Source organism: Nerophis lumbriciformis, linkage group LG27 (genome assembly GCF_033978685.3).
Source record: "Nerophis lumbriciformis linkage group LG27, RoL_Nlum_v2.1, whole genome shotgun sequence".
Classification (NCBI taxonomy): domain Eukaryota; kingdom Metazoa; phylum Chordata; class Actinopteri; order Syngnathiformes; family Syngnathidae; genus Nerophis; species Nerophis lumbriciformis.
This window is the reverse complement of record NC_084574.2, coordinates 38,737,615-38,762,500: the sequence shown is the minus strand read 5'-3', so window position 1 is coordinate 38,762,500 and position 24,886 is coordinate 38,737,615. Positions and strand designations below refer to the sequence as shown.

At 42.2% G+C, this 24,886-nt stretch overlaps 3 protein-coding genes across 8 annotated transcripts in view; 1 reads left to right on the top strand and 2 right to left on the bottom strand.

Moving 5' to 3' along the window:
* dzank1 (double zinc ribbon and ankyrin repeat domains 1) overlaps positions 1–6,418 on the top strand; it is a 19,787-nt gene extending 13,369 nt beyond the window's left edge. For 5 of the 6 annotated variants that reach the window (XM_072916452.1, XM_072916450.1, XM_072916451.1 and 2 more), the window contains 7 exons: positions 5,418–5,521; positions 5,584–5,719; positions 5,795–5,820; positions 5,881–5,940; positions 6,001–6,092; positions 6,158–6,206; positions 6,273–6,418. In XM_072916452.1, coding sequence (XP_072772553.1) covers positions 5,418–5,521; positions 5,584–5,719; positions 5,795–5,820; positions 5,881–5,940; positions 6,001–6,092; positions 6,158–6,206; positions 6,273–6,278 — 473 coding nt within the window. In that variant the 3' untranslated portion in view covers positions 6,279–6,418. Of the gene's footprint in view, positions 1–5,407; positions 5,522–5,583; positions 5,720–5,794; positions 5,941–6,000; positions 6,093–6,157; positions 6,207–6,272 lie in introns of those variants that run through there. The other variant, XR_012051262.1, reaches the window with a different exon arrangement.
* Positions 6,402–13,914, bottom strand: kat14 (lysine acetyltransferase 14). Its single transcript, XM_061987914.1, has 11 exons — positions 13,768–13,914; positions 13,439–13,692; positions 9,419–9,540; positions 8,594–8,715; positions 8,363–8,535; positions 7,930–8,304; positions 7,346–7,875; positions 7,152–7,285; positions 6,932–7,095; positions 6,677–6,867; positions 6,402–6,616 (listed from the first exon to the last, which is right to left on the bottom strand). The coding sequence occupies exons 2-11, from the start codon at positions 13,686–13,688 to the stop codon at positions 6,443–6,445; spliced, it is 2,235 nt and encodes a 744-aa protein (XP_061843898.1). The 5' UTR covers positions 13,689–13,692; positions 13,768–13,914; the 3' UTR covers positions 6,402–6,442.
* A 73-nt stretch (positions 13,915–13,987) lies between these two features.
* On the bottom strand, positions 13,988–20,969 carry pet117 (protein PET117 homolog, mitochondrial). The gene is made up of 2 exons (XM_061987930.2): positions 20,656–20,969; positions 13,988–14,150 (listed from the first exon to the last, which is right to left on the bottom strand). The coding sequence occupies exons 1-2, from the start codon at positions 20,749–20,751 to the stop codon at positions 13,992–13,994; spliced, it is 255 nt and encodes an 84-aa protein (XP_061843914.1). The 5' UTR covers positions 20,752–20,969; the 3' UTR covers positions 13,988–13,991.
* Between the last annotated feature and the right edge of the window lie 3,917 nt (positions 20,970–24,886).

Genomic DNA, 24,886 nt, shown 5'->3' with positions numbered 1-24,886 from the left:
TCTTATACTACTACCTTAATACTACTACCTTTACACTTATACTACTACGTTTATAGTAATACCTTTATACTACTACTTATACACTACTACTTTTACACAACTACCTTTATACTACTACTTTTACACTACTACTTTTATTCTACTACTTTTATACTATTATTTTTATACTACATTTATAATACTTTAATACTACTACCTTTATACTACTACTTTTACGCTACTACTTCTATACTACTACTTTTATACCACTACTTTTACCCGACTACTTTATAGTACTACTTTTATACTGCTACCTTTATTATACTTTTACACTACTAATTTTATACTTCTACTTTTACCCGACTACTTTTATAGTAATACTTTTACACTACTACCTTTATACTACTACTGTACTACTAATTTTATACTACTACATTTATACTACTACCTTTAAACTACTACTTCTATACTACTACCTTTATACTACTACTTTTACACTACTACTTTTACACTACTACTTTTATACTACTAGTTTTACACTACTACCTTTACACTACTACTTTTATACTACTACCTTTATACTACTACTTTTCCACTACTGCTTTTCCACTACGACTTCTATACTAATACCTTTACCCTACTACTTTTATAGTACTACTTTTACACTACTACTTTTATACACCTAAATTTAAACTACTACCTTTATACTACTACTTTTTTACTACTACTTTTATACTACTACCATTTATACTACCACTTTTAAACTACTACTTCTATACTACTACCTTTATACTACTACTTTTACACTACTACCTTTGTACTACTACTTTTATTTTACTGCTTCTACACTACTACTTTTATTCTACTACTTTTACACTACTACTTTTATACTACTACTTTTACACTACTACTTTTATACTACATTTATACTACTTTTATACTACTACTTTTATACTACTACATTTATACTACTTTAATACTACTACCTTTATACTACTATTTTTAAACTCCTACATTTACGCTACTACTTCTATACTACTACTTTTACCCGACTACTTTTATAGTACTACTTTTACACTACTACCTTTACACCACAACTTTTATACTACTACAATACTACTACTTTTATACTACTACATTTATACTATTTGCTTTATACTACTACTTTTATACTACTACCTTTACACTACAACTTTTATACTACTACTTTTACACTACTACTTCTATACTACTACTTCTATACTACTACTTTTACACTACTATCTTTATACTACTACTTCTATACTACTACTTCTATACTACTACCTTTATATTACTACTTTTCCACTACTGCTTTTCCACTACTACTTCTATACTACTACTAGAGATGCGCGGTTTGCGGGCACAACCGCGGAGTCCGCGGATTATCCGCGGATCGGGCGGATGAAATTTAAAAAAATAAGATTTTATCCGCGTGCGGGTCGGGTCGGGCGGATCAATTAGATTTTTTTTTTTAATTTTTTTTTTTTGCGGGTGGCAGTTAAACCAATTGGTAAATATATATACATAGTTAAATGTTGTTACCCACATACGAAAAACGAGCAGGCACCTGCAGCATATGCCACAACAGAAGAAAAAAAAAAGAAAAGAGATGGACACTTTTACGGAGCGGAGAAGGGACGCCTCGCCGGGGTCCGGGACCGAGGCCCCTTCCCCCGAGAGGGCCCCACCGGGAGCCGTAGCTGAGGCGATCCGCGAGAAGGGCCCGACGCACGTCCAGGGTCACTACCGCGCCCACCGCACCGACACCCCGCCTCGTCCGCCTTCGCCGCGGCCGGCGTCACGCGCAGCAGGTAAGCAGCTTACCTGCCCGCCACCCCCGTGGCCGGGGGCTCGTAACATGGGTCACTCCGCGCGCTCCGCCCGCGCAGCTTACCTGCCCGCCACCCCTGTTGCCGGGGGCGCGTAACAGGGGTCACTCCGCGCGCAGTGCGCTCAGCGCGGCTCCCATATGATTGCGCACTGGTGTGCGTCTGGGTCGTGACAGCGTGGCACGCGAAAGACTGTACTGCATTGGATCAGTCTCCTTTCTTTAACAGGCAAAAGCTTTATAACCTCACCATACCTGCCAACTTTTGAAATCAGAAAAACCTAGTAGCCAGGGTCCAAGGGCCGCAGGCCCCGGTAGGTCCAGGACAAAGTCCTGGTGGAGGGTTCAGGGCTTCGCCCCCCGACGCAAAATGATTATTAGCATTCAGACAGGTTAAAATGTTGCTAAAACCATCACTTTTCTATCAGTCACAGTGACTTTTCAAAACAAAAATATTACAGCAAAAATCATATGGGTTGATTGACATGTTTATTCTGTAAGCTAACTTCAATAGTTTGAAATTATTTTGACAGTTAATGCCAGTTATCCTGTCAACCTTTCACAAGACTTCAATTTGTTCATTGAAAGTATAAACACTTTTTACAGTAAACAAATGGTAAAACAGTACTAAACAATTCCATAAAAAAAAAAATTGGTGTCATTATTAACTTTCTGTCCAAGCTTGTATAATCTACTGCCTTGTTCAATTGTAAAAAATATTCTGTGCCTAAAATTCACATTTCTATCACAATTATCATACTGTAAACATGGTAAGCTAACTTCATTAAAATTAATAGTCCTGTCAATAGCATGGAATTACAATTCAAATGTCGTTTTTTTGTAAGCCTTTCAAAAGAATTCAAAATATGAAAAATTAATGAAAATTAATTGAAGCCATCAGACACTTTGAAAAGTGGCACATCACATCTCTAATGTAATCATTTGAACTTTTCAACAGAAATAGCACTGCAAAAATATTAAGGACATACTTCTGTATTTTGGTAGTTATGCTGTCTACATTTAACAAGATTTCTTTAACTTGGACTTGAAAGCATAAATAGTATAAACACTTTTAACAGTATGTCGTGCTGTGAAATACAGCCGACAGGATTGCGCACCAAACACGAGGCAAGGCCAAAGCGCATGCATGGTGCAGGAGAAGAAAGGACTTCTTTCATTTAAGGTTTGTGATAAACCATCAAACTCATTCGTTAAAAGGACTCTATAGTAATATAAAGCAAATTTTTCTGGACATTATCATGCAAGAAAAGTTTATTTTTGGGACCGCGATCACCGCGTAATGATTTTTAAAGGTTGCATTACAAACATGTAACTGTCCCATGTGATCAGCCAGTGCGATTGGAAGTCCATGCTCAATTATTGCCTCCGTAAATAAAACTTCGGCATTTAATCACATCCAAAGAATCTGTTTGGGCGACGAAAAACGTTGAAAGTTTTCCACTTGTATCGCTAGCAACGGCATTAGACTTGTGTTTTTTTGTCCCAACGTGGTCTTTTACATCGCTAATTCCTCCGTGTCCGATCGAAACATCTTGTCTGCACAAGGTGCAATTCGCACAGTTTTCACCCTTTTTTTTTTTAAATTAATGAAAAACCGTATTTTTTATCACTGCACCCGTAACCCGGAATAGGTTGATGAAAACCGTACGAATTACGGGAAAACCGGAGTAGTTGGCAGGTGCCTCACTAATGCCTTGCATCGTCTGTATTAGATATACCGGGCGGATGCAGTTCTGATCAAACGTTACATCGGGTGGATGGCGGATGGTTGACGACTTTCTGATGCGGTTGCGGATGAAATATTTGCCTATCCGCGCATCTCTAACTACTACTTTTATTCTACTACTTTTATACTACTACGTCTATACTAATACATTTACCCTACTACTTTTATAGTACTACTTTTATACAACTAAATTTATACTACTACCTTTATACTATTAGTTTTATACTACTACTTTTATACTACTACCATTTATAGTACTACTCTTATAGAACTAAATTTATACTACTACCTTTATACTACTACTTTTGTACTACTACTTTTATACTACTACCATTTATACTACTACTTTTATACTACTACATCTATACTAATACATTTACCCTACTACTTTTATAGTACTACTTTTATACAACTAAATTTATACTACTACCTTTATACTATTAGTTTTATACTACTACTTTTATACTACTACCATTTATAGTACTACTCTTATAGAACTAAATTTATACTACTACCTTTATACTACTACTTTTGTACTACTACTTTTATACTACTACCATTTATACTACTACTTTTATACTACGACTTTGCTGCCGGGGAAAAGCAGGTTCGATCCTGCGCCGTGACAGATATGACTTGTACAACAACAATGATATTACTACTACTGATACTGCCAGTGATATGACTTGTACAACAACAATGATATTACTACTACTGATACTGCCAGTGATATGACTGTTACAACTACAATGATATTACTACTACTGATACTGCCAGTGATATGACTTGTACAACGACAATGATATTACTACTACTGATACTGCCAGTGATATGACTGTTACTACTACAATGATATTACTACTACTGATACTGCCAGTGATATGACTGTTACTACTACAATGATATTACTACTACTGATACTGCCAGTGATATGACTGTTACTACTACAATGATATTACTACTACTGATACTGCCAGTGATATGACTGTTACTACTACAATGATATTACTACTACTGATACTGCCAGTGATATGACTGTTACAACAACAATGATATTACTACTACTGATACTGCCAGTGATATGACTTGTACAACGACAATGATATTACTACTACTGATACTGCCAGTGATATGACTGTTACTACTACAATGATATTACTACTACTGATACTGCCAGTGATATGACTGTTACTACTACAATGATATTACTACTACTGATACTGCCAGTGATATGACTGTTACTACTACAATGATAATACTACTACTGATACTGCCAGTGATATGACTGTTACTACTACAATGATAATACTACTACTGATACTGCCAGTGATATGACTGTTACAACTACAATGATATTACTACTACTGATACTGCCAGTGATATGACTGTTACAACTACAATGATATTACTACTAGTGATACTGCCAGTGATATGACTGTTACTACTACAATGATAATACTACTACTGATACTGCCAGTGATATGACTGTTACTACTACAATAATATTACTACTACTGATACTGCCAGTGATATGACTGTTACTACTACAATTATATGACTACCACTGATACGGCGAGTGATATGACTGTTACTACTACAATGATATTACTACTACTGATACTGCCAGTGATATGACTGTTACTACTACAATGAGATTACTACTACTGATACTGACAGTGATATGACTGTTACAACTACATTGATATGACTACTACTGATACTGCCAGTGATATGACTATTATTATGACTGATACTGCCAGTGATATAAATGTTACTACTACTGATATGACTACGACAGCGATACCAGGTGTGATTGAGTGATACAGTCACAGGTGTATTCAGGATACTGGAGGAGGCAGCTGGATCACGTGTGTGCTCACCTGAGGAGTTTTGCACAGAACAACGCCCCCTTCAGGACTCTGCTGGGAGAGCCCCGCCTTGGCAGGGTAGGCATCTGAGGGTCACGTGACCTGTGACCTGTGGTCCTGATGTCCACGTGCTCCTGCAGATGGTTTCTGCGGTGCTTGAAGAAGACGCCCACGAGGTCAGTGTGACCATCAGCTTCATGGCGGCCTCACAGGAAGTCAGACAGGAAGTCAGGCGTGTGAGTTCCAACACCTTGAGCAGCGTGACAGAGAGGAGTGGTGAGAACGTGACGTCACGCCAAAGAGAAGCTGCGCTGGCAAATTGACGCTGTGCTTTTATTTTGGTGTTGACAGGAAGTGGACAGAAAACAAGTGTGACGGTGAGATGACAAGGTTGAAGTGTTTGTGAAAGCCTGTCTCTGATTGGCTGTGGGCAGCAGGTGAGGGACAGTGTGCTGCAGGAAGTGGGTCCAGCATGTGGTCACCAGCTCCTGGATCAGGTATGAGGCGCCCTCAGCCAATCAGATGTCTTCTCCTCACCTTCCATGCTTTTCACGTAGGGGGCGGACCCACACTGCTGTGGAAGCGTCCTGGCCACCGCCACCGCCCATCACCAAGCGCTTCCTGTGTTGGCAGACCAGCCATCTGGAGCGTAAGATGGCGCCGGGAAGAGGACTGTGGTTTTAACGTCAGCGCTAACATGTGACTGCTCCCTAGGGTGAAGACCACGGCGCTGCACCAGGCCGCCATGCTGGCTTCTGCTCAGGTAGCGTGGAACTAAGCTGTGTGACATCATCACAACCAGGTCACGCTCACCGTCTGTGTGTTTCAGCTGTAAGGCGGCCACCAGCCTTCCAGACAAAGATGGCGTACCACATGGCGGTGCCATCACGTCTCTGGACCCCGCCTCCTCTGGGCACACGTTGCCATGACGACTAAAAGATTGACTCAAAGCACACAGTTCTTATCTCATCTTTATTGTTCAAAGAACACCCGACTTACTCAGCGGCGCAGGCGTAGAAAAAAGGCGTGGCGACACTCGGCGCTGTCCAGCGGGTAGTACTTGTCGTAAAAGTCCAGGATGTACTCCTCGGCCTTGAAGCCAAACTTCTGGTAGAGCAACATGGCGGCGTTGCTGGCGGACACGTGCAGCGTCACGTCCTTGCCCATGCAGGTCTGAAAGTAGCCACGCCCGTCAGCTGCAGGAAGACAAGACGTGCACGCTGAGGCACTCACCTGAATGAGGTGGTAGATGATGAAGGTGCCGATGCCCGCTCGCCGCCACTCGGGGTGCACCAGCAGGAAGGAGATGTAGGCCTGGTTGTACTTGACGTCTGGCACCATGAAGCCGAAGCCCACCACCACCTTCTTGTAGAGGACCACCACGCTGAAGTCCGGGTACTGCAGGCACTCCGACAGGTCGGCTCCTGCGCACAAGGGCATGCTGCTGGCGGCCTGCTGCTGGTGGCGTGCTGCCGGCGGCGTGCTCACCTGGCCAGAAGTGCTGGTGACACATGGCGTTGACGGCGGGGATGTGGTCGGGCCGCACGTAGCAGTAGTCGATGGGGGCGTCGGCTTCAGGGGGGCGGTCTTTCCTGCGCGCTCGGATCTCGGCCAGCAGCCTCATCTTCAGCGGCCGACTCTCGTAATCGCGCCTACAAGTTGGGGTCAGAGGTCAGGGGCGAACCGTTACCTGTTGGGAGCCACTCACCTGATGTAGGGTTTGAGGAGGCGGGACGTGTAAGGGCTCCTGATGCTTTGCTCCAAAGCGCCAGCTGCTCCCATCAGTCGATAGCAGAAGGACACCTGCGACACAGGTAAGCCCCTCCCAGCGGACCCCTTCACCTGTGGGCACACGTGGCCATTGTGTTCGTACACCTGCACTTCCTGTCACATGGTATTTACCTGGAAGCGGTCTAGGACCCGCAGCTCCTGGCTGTTGGTGGCAAATTGACCGCCGCCCACCTCCAGAGCTCTGTAGACTCCTCCCACCAGGCTGAGGGCGGAGCTGACGGCCCGGTCAATGTCCAGCAGGGGGAGCCCTCGCTGCCTCTTGGCCTGGCGGAGCAGCAGCTTGCGGCAGAGGCGTTTGGCCTGCGGCGTGACAGCGAGCGCCAAAGGGCAGGTGTCCAAACGCCGCCGGAGCATCCTCTCCTCATATAGACTGAGGGGCGAGTAGAGGGAGCTGCGGGGGGCGCCGCCCACATCACTCCTCTCGCAATGCCCCGCTCTCCTCCGATGGGACCCATCAATAACGCCGCTGGAAAAAGGCGGGCCCACGGGTTCCTCCTCACGCTCGTCCTCGCTGTCCGCTTCACGCTTGATGTGAGGCGCCGCTGGGCGGAGTTTCTTGCGGCCAATGAGAATGGTGGCGGGAGGAGGGGTGTCCTCCATCCCTGGGTCGATCATCCCTTCCGCCTCCATCTCCTCGTCATCTGAAAACAGTCAAAGTGGGTGTGGCCTGCACATCACATGACTTGTCAACTCACCGTGGAAGAGCGCCTGAGGTGGCATGGCGTCCGGGATGAGGTCCGCCTCCGACAGCAGACTGGGTGTGGCCGAGTGGGAGGCCGGCGTCCCGGGGGCGGAGAAGTCCAGTGAGGGTGACGGCGAAGGACTGGTCAGTGGCGTTCTATCTGAAGAACTGAGGGAGGAGAAGTCCACCACCTCGCCTTTCTCCAGGACGCGCCCCGCGCCCACCTTGACTGGCGTGCCCGCTTCCTTCTGAGCACGTCGGATGTCTTTGGCCTCCTGAGTCCGCGAGCGCTTCTCCTTCAGCTGCATGGCGCTCTCCACCGGGTTCCTGGCGCCGCGCTTCCTCAGACCTTCCACCGTGATGATGGGCTCCACCGCCGCTTTGGACGCTGTGGACAAGCAAGATGAGCAGGAAGTGGACCGCAGCTCCGCTCTGAGCAGCCTCACCTTTGACCTTAGGGCGGGACTTGTCGCTGTCGGGCCGCAGGGTCGGAGGTCGGTTGTGGACCAACTTCCACCAACCCGGCTCGCTGAACTCCTGCGCACCTGAGCGGAAGAAGGCGGGACTACCGACCGACAGACAGCCGGCCACCGTGCTCCACCACGTGGACGTCTTCTTCCTGCCGGGCGACAACACGTCAGTCAACCGCCGCAGGAGCACACCTGACAGGAAGTCACCTGCATCCCAGGAGGAAGTTCCAGTGTCGGCCGATGAAGGCGCAGATGTCCTCCTTCCAGCGGAAGTAGCCTTGGCGCCCGCTGCCCTCCAGGGACAGATTGTACATGGCCAGCATGACCACCTGAGGAACACAGGCTTTAGCAAGTCTGACTGGCAGAGTCCCCTAATCCAGTCCTCGTCTAATCCCAGTCCAGATGGTACATGGCCAGCATGACCACCTGAGGAACGCAGGCTATAGCAAGTCTGAGAGTCCTAGTCCAGTCCTCGTCTAGTCCCAGTCCAGATTGTACATGGCCAGCATGACCACCTGAGGAACGCAGGCTATAGCAAGTCTGAGAGTCCTAGTCCAGTCCTCGTCTAGTCCCAGTCCAGATTGTACATGGACAGCATGACCACCTGAGGAACACAGGCTTTAGCAAGTCTGACTGGCAGAGTCCCCTAATCCAGTCCTCGTCTAGTCCCAGTCCAGATTGTACATGGCCAGCATGAACACCTGAGGAACACAGGCTTTAGCAAGTCTGAGAGTCCTAGTCCAGTCCTCGTCTAGTCCCAGTCCAGATTGTACATGGACAGCATGACCACCCGAGGAACACAGGCTATAGCAAGTCTGAGAGTCCTAGTCCAGTCCTCGTCTAGTCCCAGTCCAGTTGTACATGGACAGCATGACCACCTGAGGAACACAGGCTATAGCAAGTCTGAGAGTCCTAGTCCAGTCCTCGTCTAGTCCCAGTCCAGTTGTACATGGACAGCATGACCACCTGAGGAACACAGGCTTTAGCAGGTCTGAGAGTCCTAGTCCAGTCCTGGTCCCGTCCTTATGTCACCTGCTGCCAGGTGAGGCGCATCCTCTCGAAGCTCTCCTTGCCGTCATCGGAGCAGTCGTAACACACAAACTTGAAGAAGTTGTCTCCTTTAAGGTAGCTGGGCTGGTCGCCATGGAGACGGGCTGGAGGAAACCAGGAACAGACATTGAATGACAATGTCAATCATGCCAGGCTAATTGAACTAAACCATGCTAACTTCATTTTGCTAAGGCTAATTCAACAAAACTAATGCTAACTCAGTTTTATTAGGGGAATTTAATGCTAACTGTGTTTTTTCACTAAACAAAGCTAACTTAGTTTTGTTTGGACCAGGAGTGTCAAAGTCATTTTAGATGGTGGGCCACATCTACTCCCAAGTGGATCACGGCACGATAACTTCAAAATAAAGGCAACTTCAGATTGTTTCAAAATAGAACAAACACATTGTGAAAATGTACTTATCATAATGTTGTTGGTTTTCTTTTACATTTACATGTTGCGGTTAATAGCATTCTATCTTTTCTTGTCCTTATTTATATTTTCTGAATAAATAATGTGATAATGTTCATCAGTCAACTCATTGGTGTTAATTTTCAGTTCATCAAGATACAAAAATGAAATTATAGGATGTTATTTATGTAGTTTGCTCATTTTCCTGGACTGTTTACTAACATCATGTGGTTTATTTTGTACATATGTAGCATCATCTGCCAAGATAAAAAGAATTGCTATTGCGACATCCAGTGGACACTTTGAGAACAGCAGTTTCTTTCATTCAAACATTTCAGGTTCATTTTTATACTTAGCAAACTCATCCCACGGGCCAGATAAAACCTGTTGGCGGGCCTGATCCGGCCCTCGGGTCTTACGTTTGACACCCCTGATTTAGACTAATTCAACTATTGCTAATTCAGTTTTGTTTAGACTGATTTAACCAACGCTAACTTTGTTTGATTTAAACGAATTTCACCAACGCTAACTTTGTTTGATTTAAACGAATTTCACCAACGCTAACGTAGTTTGATTAAGACTAATTTCAACAATTCTAACCTAGTCTTATTAAGACTCATTTCACCAATGCTAACCTAGTTTTAAGACTAATTTCACCAATGCTAACCTAGTCTTATTAAGACTCATTTCACCAATGCTAACCTAGTCTTATTAAGACTAATTTCACCAATGCTAACTTAGTCTTATTAAGACTCATTTTACCAATGCTAACCTAGTCTTATTAAGACAAATTTCACCAATGCTAACCTAGTCTTATTAAGACTCATTTCACCAATGCTAACCTAGTCTTATTAAGACTCATTTCACCAATGCTAACCTAGTCTTAAGACTAATTTCACCAATACTAACTTAGTCTTATTAAGACTCATTTCACCAATGCTAACCTAGTCTTATTAAGACAAATTTCACCAATGCTAACCTAGTCTTATTAAGACTCATTTCACCAATGCTAACCTAGTCTTAAGACTAATTTCACCAATACTAACTTAGTCTTATTAAGACTCATTTCACCAATGCTAACCTAGTCTTAAGACTAATTTCACCAATACTAACTTAGTCTTATTAAGACTCATTTCACCAATGCTAATCTAGTCTTATTAAGACTCATTTCACCAATGTTAACTTAGTCTTATTAAGACTCATTTCACCAATGCTAACCTAGTCTTATTAAGACTCATTTTTCCCAAGGCTAATCTAGTTTTATTAAGAATAATTTCACCAATGCTAACCTAGTCTTAAGACTCATTTCACCAAGGCTAACCTAGTCTTATTAAGAATAATTTCACCAATGCTAACCTAGTCTTATTAAGACTCATTTCACCAAGGCTAACCTAGTCTTAAGACTAATTTCACCAATACTAACTTAGTCTTATTAAGACTCATTTCACCAATGCTAACCTAGTCTTATTAAGACTCATTTCACCAATGCTAACTTAGTCTTATTAAGACTCATTTCACCAATGCTAACCTAGTCTTATTAAGACTCATTTTCCCAAGGCTAACCTAGTCTTATTAAAACTAATTTCACCAATGCTAACCTAGTCTTATTAAGACTCATTTCAACAATGCTAACCTAGTCTTAAGACTAATTTCCCCAATGCTAACTTAATATTAAGACTAATTTCACCAATGCTAACCTAGTCTTATTAAGACTCATTTCACCAATGCTAACTTAGTCTTATTAAGACTCATTTTACCAATGATAACCTAGTCTTATTAAGACTCATTTCACCAATGCTAACCTTGTCTTATTAAGACTCATTTCACCAATGCTAACCTAGTCTCATTAAGACTAATTTCACCAACACTAACTTAGTTTGATTAAGACTAATTTCACCAATGCTAACCTAGTCTCATTAAGACTAATTTCACCAATGCTAACCTAGTCTTATTAAGACAAATTTCACCAATGCTAACCTAGTCTTATTAAGACTCATTTCACCAATGCTAACCTAGTCTTATTAAGACTCATTTCACCAATGCTAACCTAGTCTTAAGACTAATTTCACCAATACTAACTTAGTCTTATTAAGACTCATTTCACCAATGCTAACCTAGTCTTATTAAGACAAATTTCACCAATGCTAACCTAGTCTTATTAAGACTCATTTCACCAATGCTAACCTAGTCTTAAGACTAATTTCACCAATACTAACTTAGTCTTATTAAGACTCATTTCACCAATGCTAACCTAGTCTTAAGACTAATTTCACCAATACTAACTTAGTCTTATTAAGACTCATTTCACCAATGCTAATCTAGTCTTATTAAGACTCATTTCACCAATGTTAACTTAGTCTTATTAAGACTCATTTCACCAATGCTAACCTAGTCTTATTAAGACTCATTTTTCCCAAGGCTAATCTAGTTTTATTAAGAATAATTTCACCAATGCTAACCTAGTCTTAAGACTCATTTCACCAAGGCTAACCTAGTCTTATTAAGAATAATTTCACCAATGCTAACCTAGTCTTATTAAGACTCATTTCACCAAGGCTAACCTAGTCTTAAGACTAATTTCACCAATACTAACTTAGTCTTATTAAGACTCATTTCACCAATGCTAACCTAGTCTTATTAAGACTCATTTCACCAATGCTAACTTAGTCTTATTAAGACTCATTTCACCAATGCTAACCTAGTCTTATTAAGACTCATTTTCCCAAGGCTAACCTAGTCTTATTAAAACTAATTTCACCAATGCTAACCTAGTCTTATTAAGACTCATTTCAACAATGCTAACCTAGTCTTAAGACTAATTTCCCCAATGCTAACTTAATATTAAGACTAATTTCACCAATGCTAACCTAGTCTTATTAAGACTCATTTCACCAATGCTAACTTAGTCTTATTAAGACTCATTTTACCAATGATAACCTAGTCTTATTAAGACTCATTTCACCAATGCTAACCTTGTCTTATTAAGACTCATTTCACCAATGCTAACCTAGTCTCATTAAGACTAATTTCACCAACACTAACTTAGTTTGATTAAGACTAATTTCACCAATGCTAACCTAGTCTCATTAAGACTAATTTCACCAATGCTAACCTAGTCTCATTAAGACTCATTTCACCAATGCTAACCTAGGCTTATTAAGACTCATTTCACCAATGCTAACATAGTCTTATTAAGACTCATTTCACCAAGGCTAATCTAGTTTTATTAAGAATAATTTCACCAATGCTAACCTAGTCTTAAGACTCATTTCACCAAGGCTAACCTAGTCTTATTAAGAATAATTTCACCAATGCTAACCTAGTCTTATTAAGACTCATTTCACCAAGGCTAACCTAGTCTTATTAAGACTAATTTCACCAATGCTAACCTAGTCTTATTAAGACTCATTTTCCCAAGGCTAACCTAGTCTTATTAAAACTAATTTCACCAATGCTAACCTAGTCTTATTAAGACTCATTTTACCAAGGCTAACCTAGTCTTATTAAAACTAATTTCACCAATGCTAACCTAGTCTTATTAAGACTCATTTCACCAAGGCTAAGGTGCAGAAGTAGAAAATGGCGGCGCACCAGCAGGGATCCACTTGTGGCAGCGGTCGCAATAGAAGGCCAAGTCCTCACAGGCCCACGCAGCGTCTTCACCCAAGTCGCTGGCGAGAGAGTCGCCACTCTGGTCATGTGACAGATCCACAGAGCCCTGGTCTTCTGACTCCACCATCAGCAGCGTCTCGCCCTCCACCTCACCCTCCTCCAGACCTTCGGAGGCAGATGTGCACGCCGCCTCGTCCTCAGCGCCGCCAAGCTCGCCACTGCTGTCCATGACCCTGCACACACACACAATGCTGGTCCTCGTTCTTCCCTTCCAGTAAGGGGGCATGAACCAAGGACCAAGGACTGACCTCTTCAGTGTTGCCCAAGGTCCTGAGGGCGGAGATCGGCCTCCCTAGGACTGACCTCTTCAGTGTTGCCCAAGGTCCTGAGGGCGGAGATCAGCCTCCCAAGGACTGACCTCTTCAGTGTTGCCCAAGGTCCTGAGGGCGGAGATCAGCCTCCCTAGGACTGACCTCTTCTGTGTTGCCCAAGGTCCTGAGGGCAAAGATCGGTCTCCCTTGGACTGACCTCTTCAGTGTTGTCCAAGGTCCTGAGGGCGGAGATTGGCCTCCCTACGCCGTCTGTCCTCCTCGAGATGCGTGGCCAACTTCTGGTTCTCCTCCAGCAGACGCAGGTTCTCCTTCTTCCTCTCCACACGCTCCAGATCTCTCAGGACGCCCTCCTGCATACGCTGTGCACACACACACAAACACCTCAATGTACTTTATTTTGAAATACTTTTGACATGTACTGCCAGTGTTGGGACTAATGCGTTACTTTGGGCGGTAACTCATAGTCTAACGCGTTATTTTTTATATTCAGTTACCGTTACTATATGATGCGTTACTGCGTTATTTTACGTTATTTTTTATGTGGTATCGGTTAGAAACAGAAGATCTGAGTTTGTTTTATTGGAGAGCTGCGGTGTCGTCCTTCTGAATTTTCCTGTGTCAAAAGCGGGAGAAGAGAAGAGGCGCGCTGTGTGTGTGTATGTGTGTGGTGGAGGGGGCGTGTCTGTGTTTACTAACAAGACATCATGGCGCTGCCGAAGTTGTGTTTCTTAACGTGGAGATATTCTCACTACTTTACTTTTGTCGAACACAAAGAAAATAACATTTCAGTTAAATGTAAGTTGTGTCTTGGATCAAAGATCCCATCTACTGCCCAAAACAGCTACAAAAGCAACATGCTTCGACAAAGCTAGTAAAGAGAGACACAGACTCCGATGCCACTTCACCTCCACCTCAGGATTTTAACGGAGGGACTGCTAGCCAGGACAACATTGATAGAGCCATTGCAGCGTATGTGCTAGAAGACATTCAGGCTATTTCTACAGTGGAGTCATCCGATTTCAGGGAGCTAATTAGCATGATACTGGCGTCAAACAGCAAATGGCATGGAAAACATTTTCCATGTACCTGGACAGTGAGGACATAAAAATGGAAAGCGGGCTAAAAAAACACTCCAAACTGCCTCTGCTCATTATTCAGCACTGAAGGTACACACACTCTGTCAATTCTCTTATATACTCTTTCATTCTAGACTTCTAGAGTGTTTGATTATCACATCACTCTAAATCAGTGGTTCTTAACCTTGGTGGAGGTACCGAACCCCACCAGTTTCATATGCGCATTCGCCGAACCCTTCTTTAGTGAAAAATAAAATGTTATTTTTTTTCAAATTCAAGACAAAGTTATATATGTTTTTGGTAAATCTTTAGTATGGGGAACATATTCTAAGTAACAAAGACTTAAAGGCCTACTGAAATGTGATTTTCTTATTTAAACGGGGATAGCAGGTCCATTCTATGTGTCATACTTGATCATTTGGCGATATTGCCATATTTTTGCTGAAAGGATTTAGTAGAGAACATCGACGATAAAGTTCGCAACTTTTGGTCGCTGATAAAAAAGCCTTGCCTGTAGCGGAAGTAGCAGACGAGTAGCGTGACGTCACAGGTTGTGGAGCTCCTCACATCCAAACATTGTTTACAATCATGGCCACCAGCAGCGAGAGCGATTCGGACCGAGAAAGCGACGATTTCCCCATTAATTTGAGCGAGGATGAAAGATTCGTGGATGAGGAAAGTGAGAGTGAAGGACTAGAGGGCAGTGGGAGCCATTCAGATAGGGAAGATGCTGTGAGAGGCGGGTGGGACCTGATATTCAGCTAAAACAGTAAATAAACACAAGACATATATATATACTCTTATTAGCCACAACACAACCAGGCTTATATTTAATATGCCACAAATTAATCCCGCATAACAAACACCTCCCCCCTCCCGTCCATATAACCCGCCAATACAACTCAAACACCTGCACAACACACTCAATCCCACAGCCCAAAGTACCTTTTACCTCCGCAAAGTTCATACAGCACATAAAACAAAGAGTTAAAACTAACCTGTCTCACGACGGTCTAAACCCAGCTCACGTTCCCTATTATTGTATATTGGAGGATATAGAAATGATTCATCATAATGAAGTGGTCTGCACCAAATTCAAAAAAATCACGTAACGCACATGAATTTGTACATTTTACAGTCTGTTTTAAAGTTTTTTAAATATTTCCCCAAAGTCCCCAAAGTTACATACGTGACATGCACATAGCGGCACGCACGTACGGGCAAGCGATCAAATGTTTGGAAGCCGCAGCTGCATGCGTACTCACGGTACCGTGTCTGCGTATCCAACTCAAAGTCCTTCTGGTAAGAGTCTCTGTTGTCCCAGTTCTCCACAGGCCAATGGTAAAGCTTGACTGTCATCTTTCGGGAATGTAAACAATGACAATCCGGCAAAACAGTCAGGGGGTGCATTCTACGGCGGGGGTGCATTCTACGGCGGGGGTGCGTTATCCAGCACAACACCTGCCGCAATACACCGCTTCCCACCTACAGCTTTCTTCTTTGCTGTCTCCATTGTTCATTGAACAAATTGCAAAAGATTCACCAACACAGATGTCCAGAATACTGTGGAATTTTGCGATGAAAACAGACGACTTAATAGCTGGCCACCATGCTGTAACAAAATGTCCTCCACAATCCGTGACGCCACGCGCTGACGTCATCATACCGGGACATTTTCAGCAGGATATTTCGCGCAAAATTTAAAATTGCACTTTAGTAAGCTAACCCGGCCGTATTGGCATGTGTTGCAATGTTAAGATTTCATCATTGATGTATAAACTATCAGACTGCGTGGTCGGAGTAGTGGGTTTCAGTAGGCCTTTAATTTAGAGTTATTTGGACACTAGGGGAACATATTCTAAGTAATAAAGACTTAATTTTGAGTTATTTGGTTAGGGTTAGGGTCAGGGTTAGGGTTATAATAAGGCCATGCTGAATAAGGCATTAATAAGTACTTAATAATGACTTGTTAAGAGCCAATATGTTACTAATTTGCATGAACATCACCTTGTTCAAACAACAAAACCAACACAGTGCATAAACTCACAACAAATTACACACCTGCAAACCAGTCAGCTGTTGCCGTATCCGTAATACGCCGATAGGGAGAAGGTTGTATTTACACGATGAGTCGGGTGTGTTTTGACCTCTGCCGAACCCCTGAGGCCGACTCACCGAGCCCCTAGGGTTCCATCGAACCCAGGTTAAGAACCACTGCTCTAAATGTATAGACCAGTGTTTTTCAACCTTTTTTGAGCCAAGGCACACTTTTTTCATTAAAAAAAATACGGAGGTACACCACCAGCAGAAAAGGTTAAAAAATGAAACTCCACCAGGTTGTCATGCCTTATTTTGAGTGTGTTGTTGTTTCCTGTGTATAGTGCTTTAGTTCTGTCTTGCGCTGTTAATTTGGTGACCCTTCCTGTTTGCCTTTCTTTGAGTGCTATTGCCCACACCTGCTTTGTTTTCGCAATCAAGACTATTTCAGTTGTGCGTACCCTATCCTTCTTTGTGGGGACATTGTTGATTGTCATGTCGTTTACGGATGTACTTTGTGGATGCCGTCGCCCTGCTCCCCACGCTGTAAGTTTTTGCTGTCGTCCAGCATTCTGTTTTTGTTTACTTTGTAGCCAGTTCAGTTTTACTTTTGTTTTGCATAGCCATGCTTCAGTGCCTTATCCTAGCGGGACTTGCCTTTTGTTCATTTTTGGTTTAAGCGTTACGTACCCCAAAAGGAACAAGCGGTAGAAAATGGATGGATGGATACCTTTTACATGCCAAAAAAGGTTGAAAAACACTGCACTAGACAACGGCACATTATTATAATTATCCAGCCATCCATCCATCCATTTTCTACCGCTTATTCCCTTTGGGGTCGCGGGGGGCGCTGGAGCCTATCTCAGCTACAATCGGGCGGAAGGCGGGGTACACCCTGGACAAGTCGCCACCTCATCGCAGGGCCAACACAGATATTGATTTGCAAAAAATATTTGGCCCTGCGATGAGGTGGCGACTTGTCAAGGGTGTACCCCACCTTTCGCCCGAATGCAGGCTCCAGCACCCACCGCTACCCCAAAAAGGGACAAGCGGTAGAAAATGGATGGATTTTTTGGACCAATTAGGTGAAGTTGCATAATTTTCCACGGCACACCAGACAATATCTCACGCACGGCACAGTGGTTGAAAAACACTGGTATAGACTATAAAGTTCACAAACATAAAGAGGGATGCTAGTGGGCCAGGCCAATCTTTCCTTCTCTCTAAACTAAAACTGGGGAAATGTGTAGAGTGTTCTGGGCTTCAGTACAGTGTTGATCTTCTGAATACATGATTTTATTTCACAATTCCTTGAGAGAAAAAAAGGCCTGGTTAGGTGTGTGTATGTAGTGTGTGTGCTGTATATAGTGACATGATATATAGTCATGTCATGTGTGCCTTCCTTGGGTGAAGCCAGGTTTACAGTGATATGTTGTTATTATGCGGTTTGTTACTCATGTATGTTATGTTGCAGCTATTTAAAATAGTTTTGTCAATTTGTTCTGGCCCGAAATAAATTGGCCCTTTGAAACATATCTTTGTCTTTGTGTGTTGTACGTAGACTAGGGATGTCCCGATCCGATATTTGGATCGGATCGGCCGCCGATATTTGCAAAAAAATGCGTATCGGCAAGGCATGGGAAAATGCCGATCCAGATCCAGTTTTTAAAAAAATTCGGTCCGTGTTTTCCAACGCACCGATTTAAATAATACATTCCACTTTTCTGCTGCTCCCTAATTTCCGTTCCGCATTTTCCAGCACACCTTCAACACATCCACAGGTCTGTGGATTCTCACGCAGTTGCTTTTAGCTGCTGGCATTACACGACAGGCTCTTCTCACTCTTTCCTGTGTCTCCCTCTCACAGACAGCAAGCGCACCTTCTTACACACGTCACATACTGTCACGTCATACGTCACATACTGTCACGTCATACGTCACATACTGTCACGTCATACGTCACATACTGTCACGTCATACGTCACATACTGTCACGTCATACGTCACATACGTATACGTCCTCTCCCAGCAGAGAGGTAGCAGCATGGCTAACGTTAGCTGTGATGCTAGCGCAGCCGTGCGCGCCTGTGCAATTGCGCACTCCTCTGCGCACGGCAAATCTATGCCACGCACAAAATCAAATAAAAAAATAAGCGCATAACAATTTTCGACACACGGACACGACAGAGAAAACAGTTTTCGTCATCATTGTTCAAATATTGTGACGTCTGTCGAGACGCTTATCTCCATTCGGTGCCACACGTCCACACCATCAAAATGCCGAGGCAAACATTTCCAGATCAACACCGTATGAAAAAAATAGTGATTTTTTTAGTTGTGATTTCCTTCTCTGCATGAAAGTTTAAAAGTAGCATATATTAATGCAGTATGAAGAAGAATGTTTTAATGTAGACATGCAAGCCTTGAAAGAAAATTTTGAAAATCAAGACTGCATTTCCTGCAAATGGGTGCATTTCTACCCTATATTTTAACTTTAGATTTATTCTCATATCAAACTCTTTTGGCTGTCTTTTTGACACTTACATCAGGCGCCCCCCTCCACACCCTGGATTATAAATAATGTAAATAATTCAATGTGATTATCTTGTGTGATGACTGTATTATGATGATAGTATATATCTGTATCATGAATCAATTTAAACAAGTGTAAAAACTTATTGGGGTGTTACCATTTAGTGGTCAATTGTACGGAATATGTACTTCACTGTGCAACCTACTAATAAAAGTCTCAATCAATCAATCAAAACACATAGAATCATCATACTGCTGTGATTATATGCATCAAGTGTTCATTCAAGGCTAAGGCAAAATATCGAGATATATATTGTGTATCGCAATATGGCCTTAAAATATGGCAATATTAAAAAAAGGCCATATCGCCCAGCCCTAGTTCAATGATGCCATTTCTGTTTGTCATGTATAATTTTGTCTATTTTGTGTTTATCCTTGAATAAACAGGTCAGTTTCTTGCTACCAACCATTGTGTATTATTCAAACTCCCCTAATTCAGCTGGCTAGTTGTTATCAAGAGTACTAAAACCCTTTTCAACATGATTCTGACAACTAAGTAGGCTAAATAACTTTAAACTTTAATACATGCTCGGATAGGCCAGTATCGGTCAGTATCGGTATCGGTCAGTATCGGTATCGGATCGGAATTGCAAAAACAATATCGGTATCGGATCGGAAGTGCAAAAACCTGGATCGGGACATGCCTAACGTAGACCACATTGCTCAGTGATGCAAATGCATGTCAAGTTGATCAACAGATTGTATTATTGTCCAGTGCAATAACAGTACTGAAATGAAGGCTGAAAGGGCATTAATGGGAGCTTTAAAAAAAAATATTAGAAAAAAATAAGTAACTAGTTACTTTTCACAGTAACGCATTACTTTTTGGTGTAAGTAACTGAGTTAATTTTGATATGAAGTAACTAGTTACATGTTAACAGTAACTAACCCAACACTGTTTACTGCACATTCATGTGAAAGTGAGAGATTATAGTTGCTTTGTTGTCAGGTTGTCGACACTTGTGGTGTTGAACATTTGCCATCTACAAATACATCTTTTGAATGGTTGAATATGTCTTCTTTAGCAGCTGCACCAACTTTCATTCCAAACATAAATAATAATAATAATAATAATAATAATAATAAATGACCTCCTTCATCAGCTAGCAGCTAACAGCTAGCAGCTAGCCGCGCTCTGTGTCCTCTTCCCCGGGCTCACCTGTCTGTCCTGGCCTTGTTGCAAGTGCACGGCCGCCACGATGCTCACAGTCACCACCACAGAAAGTCCGAGAAGAAGTTTAGAGGCTGCCGACATCACGTTAGCATGTGTCCGCTGCTAGCAGGCTAGCGAGGTGTCTTCTTCGCGCCCAAATGCAAGCAGACGGACGACGAGCGCCCCCTGTGGCCATCACACGTCCTGCTCCTGAAACACTTCTATATCGTCTCTGAAATAGTCCGCCAAACACTCTCTGAATACTAAATGTGGATGTTTATCACAAATGCTGACATATGTGGCACAAAAGTGGTGTCCAGGGGACTGTTTTGTGTAGGCGCGCATTGATCGGAGTTCTTGTGTACCGACAACGTTGGTGAAAGTAGTTCCGGCTCATCAAGGAGACAGCAACATGGCAGGTATTCATCCGCGAGAACTTACCCAAAATGAATCATATATCCATCCATCAAATACTGAAATACTTTAGTATATGGATATTGACAAAATACTTTAGTATATGGATATTAGAGGATATTGACAAAATACTTTAGTATATGGATATTAGAGGATATTGACAAAATACTTTAGTATATGGATATTAGAGGATATTGACAAAATACTTTAGTGTATGGATATTAGAGGACATTGACAAAATACTTTAGTATATGGATATTAGAGGATACTGACAAAATACTTTAGTGTATGGATATTAGAGGACATTGACAAAATACTTTAGTATATGGATATTAGAGGATACTGACAAAATACTTTAGTATATGGATATTAGAGGACATTGACAAAATACTTTAGTGTATGGATATTAGAGGATATTGACAAAAACAGTGGTTCTTAACCTTGTTGGAGGTAGCGAACCCCACCAGTTTCATATGCGCATTCACCGAACCCTTCTTTAGTGAAAAATAAAATGTTTTTTTTTTTTAAGTTATATGTTTTTGGCAACACTTTAGTATGGGGAACATATTCTAAGTAACAAAGACTTAATTTAGAGTTATTTAGTTAGGGTCAGAGTTAGAGGGTTAGGGTTATAATAAGGCCATGCCAAATAAGGCATTAATAAGTACTTAATAATGACTAGTTAAGAGCCAATATGTTACTATTTTGCAATATTTTCTCCTAAAGTAATTACTTTTTCATGTAAAATTCTGACTTTTTAATGTACAATGGCGACATTTGTCACAATATTGCCAATTTTTTTGGTGTTCTTGTAAAATAGTGACATTTTGTGAGTAAAATTATGACCTTTGTTATAATTTTGCCAAGTGAAATTCCAATTAATATTATAATATTGCCAACATTTGTCAAGTTTTCTTATAAAATTGTGACTTTTGCCGAGTAAAACTACGACTCCTCATAAAATTGCCAAAATGTTAAGCTTTTCTTGTAAAATTGCGACTGTTTTTGAGTAAAATTCCAACTTTTATTATAACATCGCACAAATGTTCAGTTTTTCTCGTAACATTTTGACTTGCGTTGAGTAAAATTAGGACTTTTATTATAATACTGCCAACATTCTAAGTTTTTCTTGTGAAATTCCAACAAATTTTTCACAACAAGCTTTTTTATATTCACATAGTTTGTATAAATTATTAATGTTGTAAATACAAATCTTTATATATCTAGAAAGGGTGGTCCTGAAGAGGTAGGCATTTTTCGGTGGTCTCAAGTAGGTAACAAATACAATATGTTCCCCAAACTAAAGTGTTACCATGTTTTTTTTACTGGTGCACAAAATGAAGCGTGCTTGAACCATACTTGCCAACCCTCCCGAATTTTCCGGGAGACTCCCGAAATTCAGCGCCTCTCCCGAAAACCTCCCGCGACAAATATTCTCCCGAAAATCTCCCGATTTTCAGCCGGATCTAGAAGCCACGCCCCCTCCAGCTCCATGCGGACCTGAGTGAGGACAGCCTTTTTTTCATGACGGGAGGACAACAGGGTGACAAGAACTAAATCATCCAGACTAGAGAGATAAATTGTATTATTATGTTTATCTTACCTAAAAATAAATATATTTATTAATTAAAAAAAACTAAAAAATGAAACATCAAAATGAATTGTATTTTTATTTGTATTTTTCCCTGACTCCTTATTACATCCAGCCATAGAATTATACATTAAAATAAACATATTTAGAATCAGCACCTCCAAGTCCGAGTCCATGGTTCTCGCCCGGAAAAGGGTGGAATGCCATCTGCGGGTTGGGGAGGAGATCTTGCCCCAAGGGGAGGAGTTCAAGTACCTGGGAGTCTTGTTCACGAGTGAGGGAAGAGTGGATGGTGAGATCGACAGGCGGATCGGTGCGGCGTCTTCAGTATTGCGGACGCTGTATCGATCCGTTGTGGTGAAGAAGTGTCAAGACTTGGTCCTGGGTGTTTGCTTTTCCGGGATGCAACGGAAAGTTGGCACGGGCGAGACGGGAATGAAGGTACATGATTTATTTATTAACTATAAATACAAAAAAAAGGATCAAACAAAAAGCGCGCACAGAGGCGGAGAATAAACTATGAAACCAAAAGACTATAGCAAAAAAGTACAAACGAAAAGCACGCACAATGGCGGAGAACAAACTATGAAACCAAAAAGACTATAAACATGGAACAAAAACTTACTTGGCTTGGACAAAAATAGTTGCATGAAGAATGGACATGGAAAGAATGGACAGAGCATAAATGTGGGGAGGTCGTCAGAAAGACAAACTGAAAAACACTGAACTTAAATACTACAGACATGATTAACGAAAACAGGTGCGTGACTCAAGACGTGAAACAGGTGCGTGACGTGACAGGTGAAAACTAATGGTTGCTATGGTGACAAACAATAGTGCACAATGAGTCCAAACGTGGAACAGGTGAAACTAATGGGGTAATCATGGAAACAAGACAAGGGAGTGAAAAGACAGAAACTAAAGAGTCCTATAACTAAACAAAACATGACTTAAAACAAAACATGATTACACAGACATGACAAGAAGGAGCTGAGCCGGAAGGCAAAGCTCTCAATTTACCGGTCGATCTACGTTCCCATCCTCACCTATGGTCATGAGCTTTGGGTTATGACCGAAAGGACAAGATCACGGGTACAAGCGGCCGAAATGAGTTTCCTCCGCCGGGTGGCGGGGCTCTCCCTTAGAGATAGGGTGAGAAGCTCTGTCATCCGGGAGGAGCTCAAAGTAAAGCCGCTGCTCCTCCACATGGAGAGGAGCCAGATGAGGTGGTTCGGGCATCTGGTCAGGATGCCACCCGATCGCCTCCCTCGGGAGGTGTTTAGGGCACGTCCGACCGGTAGGAGGCCACGGGGAAGACCCAGGACACGTTGGGAAGACTATGTCTCCCGGCTGGCCTGGGAACGCCTCGGGATCCCCCGGGAGGAGCTGGACCAAGTGGCTGGGGAGAGGGAAGTCTGGGCTTCCCTGCTTAGGCTGCTGCCCCCGCGACCCGACCTCGGATAAGCGGAAGAAGATGGATGGATGGATGGATGGATAAACATATTTGAAATAATTGATTTTAAATTATCATAATAATTCATTTAAAATGACCATATTTAATTATTAAAATAATTGCTTGTTTATCAACAACTTTAGCATTTTATTCATTACATTTTGAAACTCTCAGAAGCCAAGTTATGTTATATTCCTTAATATTTATTTATGCAAGTTTGAAGTATCAATTATCTAAACACAGTTTTGTTAGCATATTTTCAGGATGTAGATATACAGGTAAAAGCCAGTAAATTAGAACATTTTGAAAAACTTGATTTATTTCAGTAATTGCATTCAAAAGGTGTAAGTTGTACATTATATGTATTCATTGCATACAGACTGATGCATTCAAATGTTTATTTCATTTAATTTTGATGATTTGAAGTGGCAACAAATGAAAATCCAAAACGCAGCCGTCTACCAGCAAGTTTTAGAGCACTTCATGCTTCCTGCTGCTGACCTGCTCTATGGAGATGGAGATTTCAAGTTCCAACAGGACTTGGCGCCTGCACACAGCGCAAAATCTACCCGTGCCTGGTTTACGGACCATGGTATTTCTGTTCTAAATTGGCCCGCCAACTCCCCTGACCTTAGCCCCATAGAAAATCTGTGGGGTATTGTGAAAAGGAAGATGCAGAATGCCAGACCCAAAAACGCAGAAGAGTTGAAGGCCACTATCAGAGCAACCTGGGCTCTCATAACACCTGAGCAGTGCCAGAAACTCATCGACTCCATGCC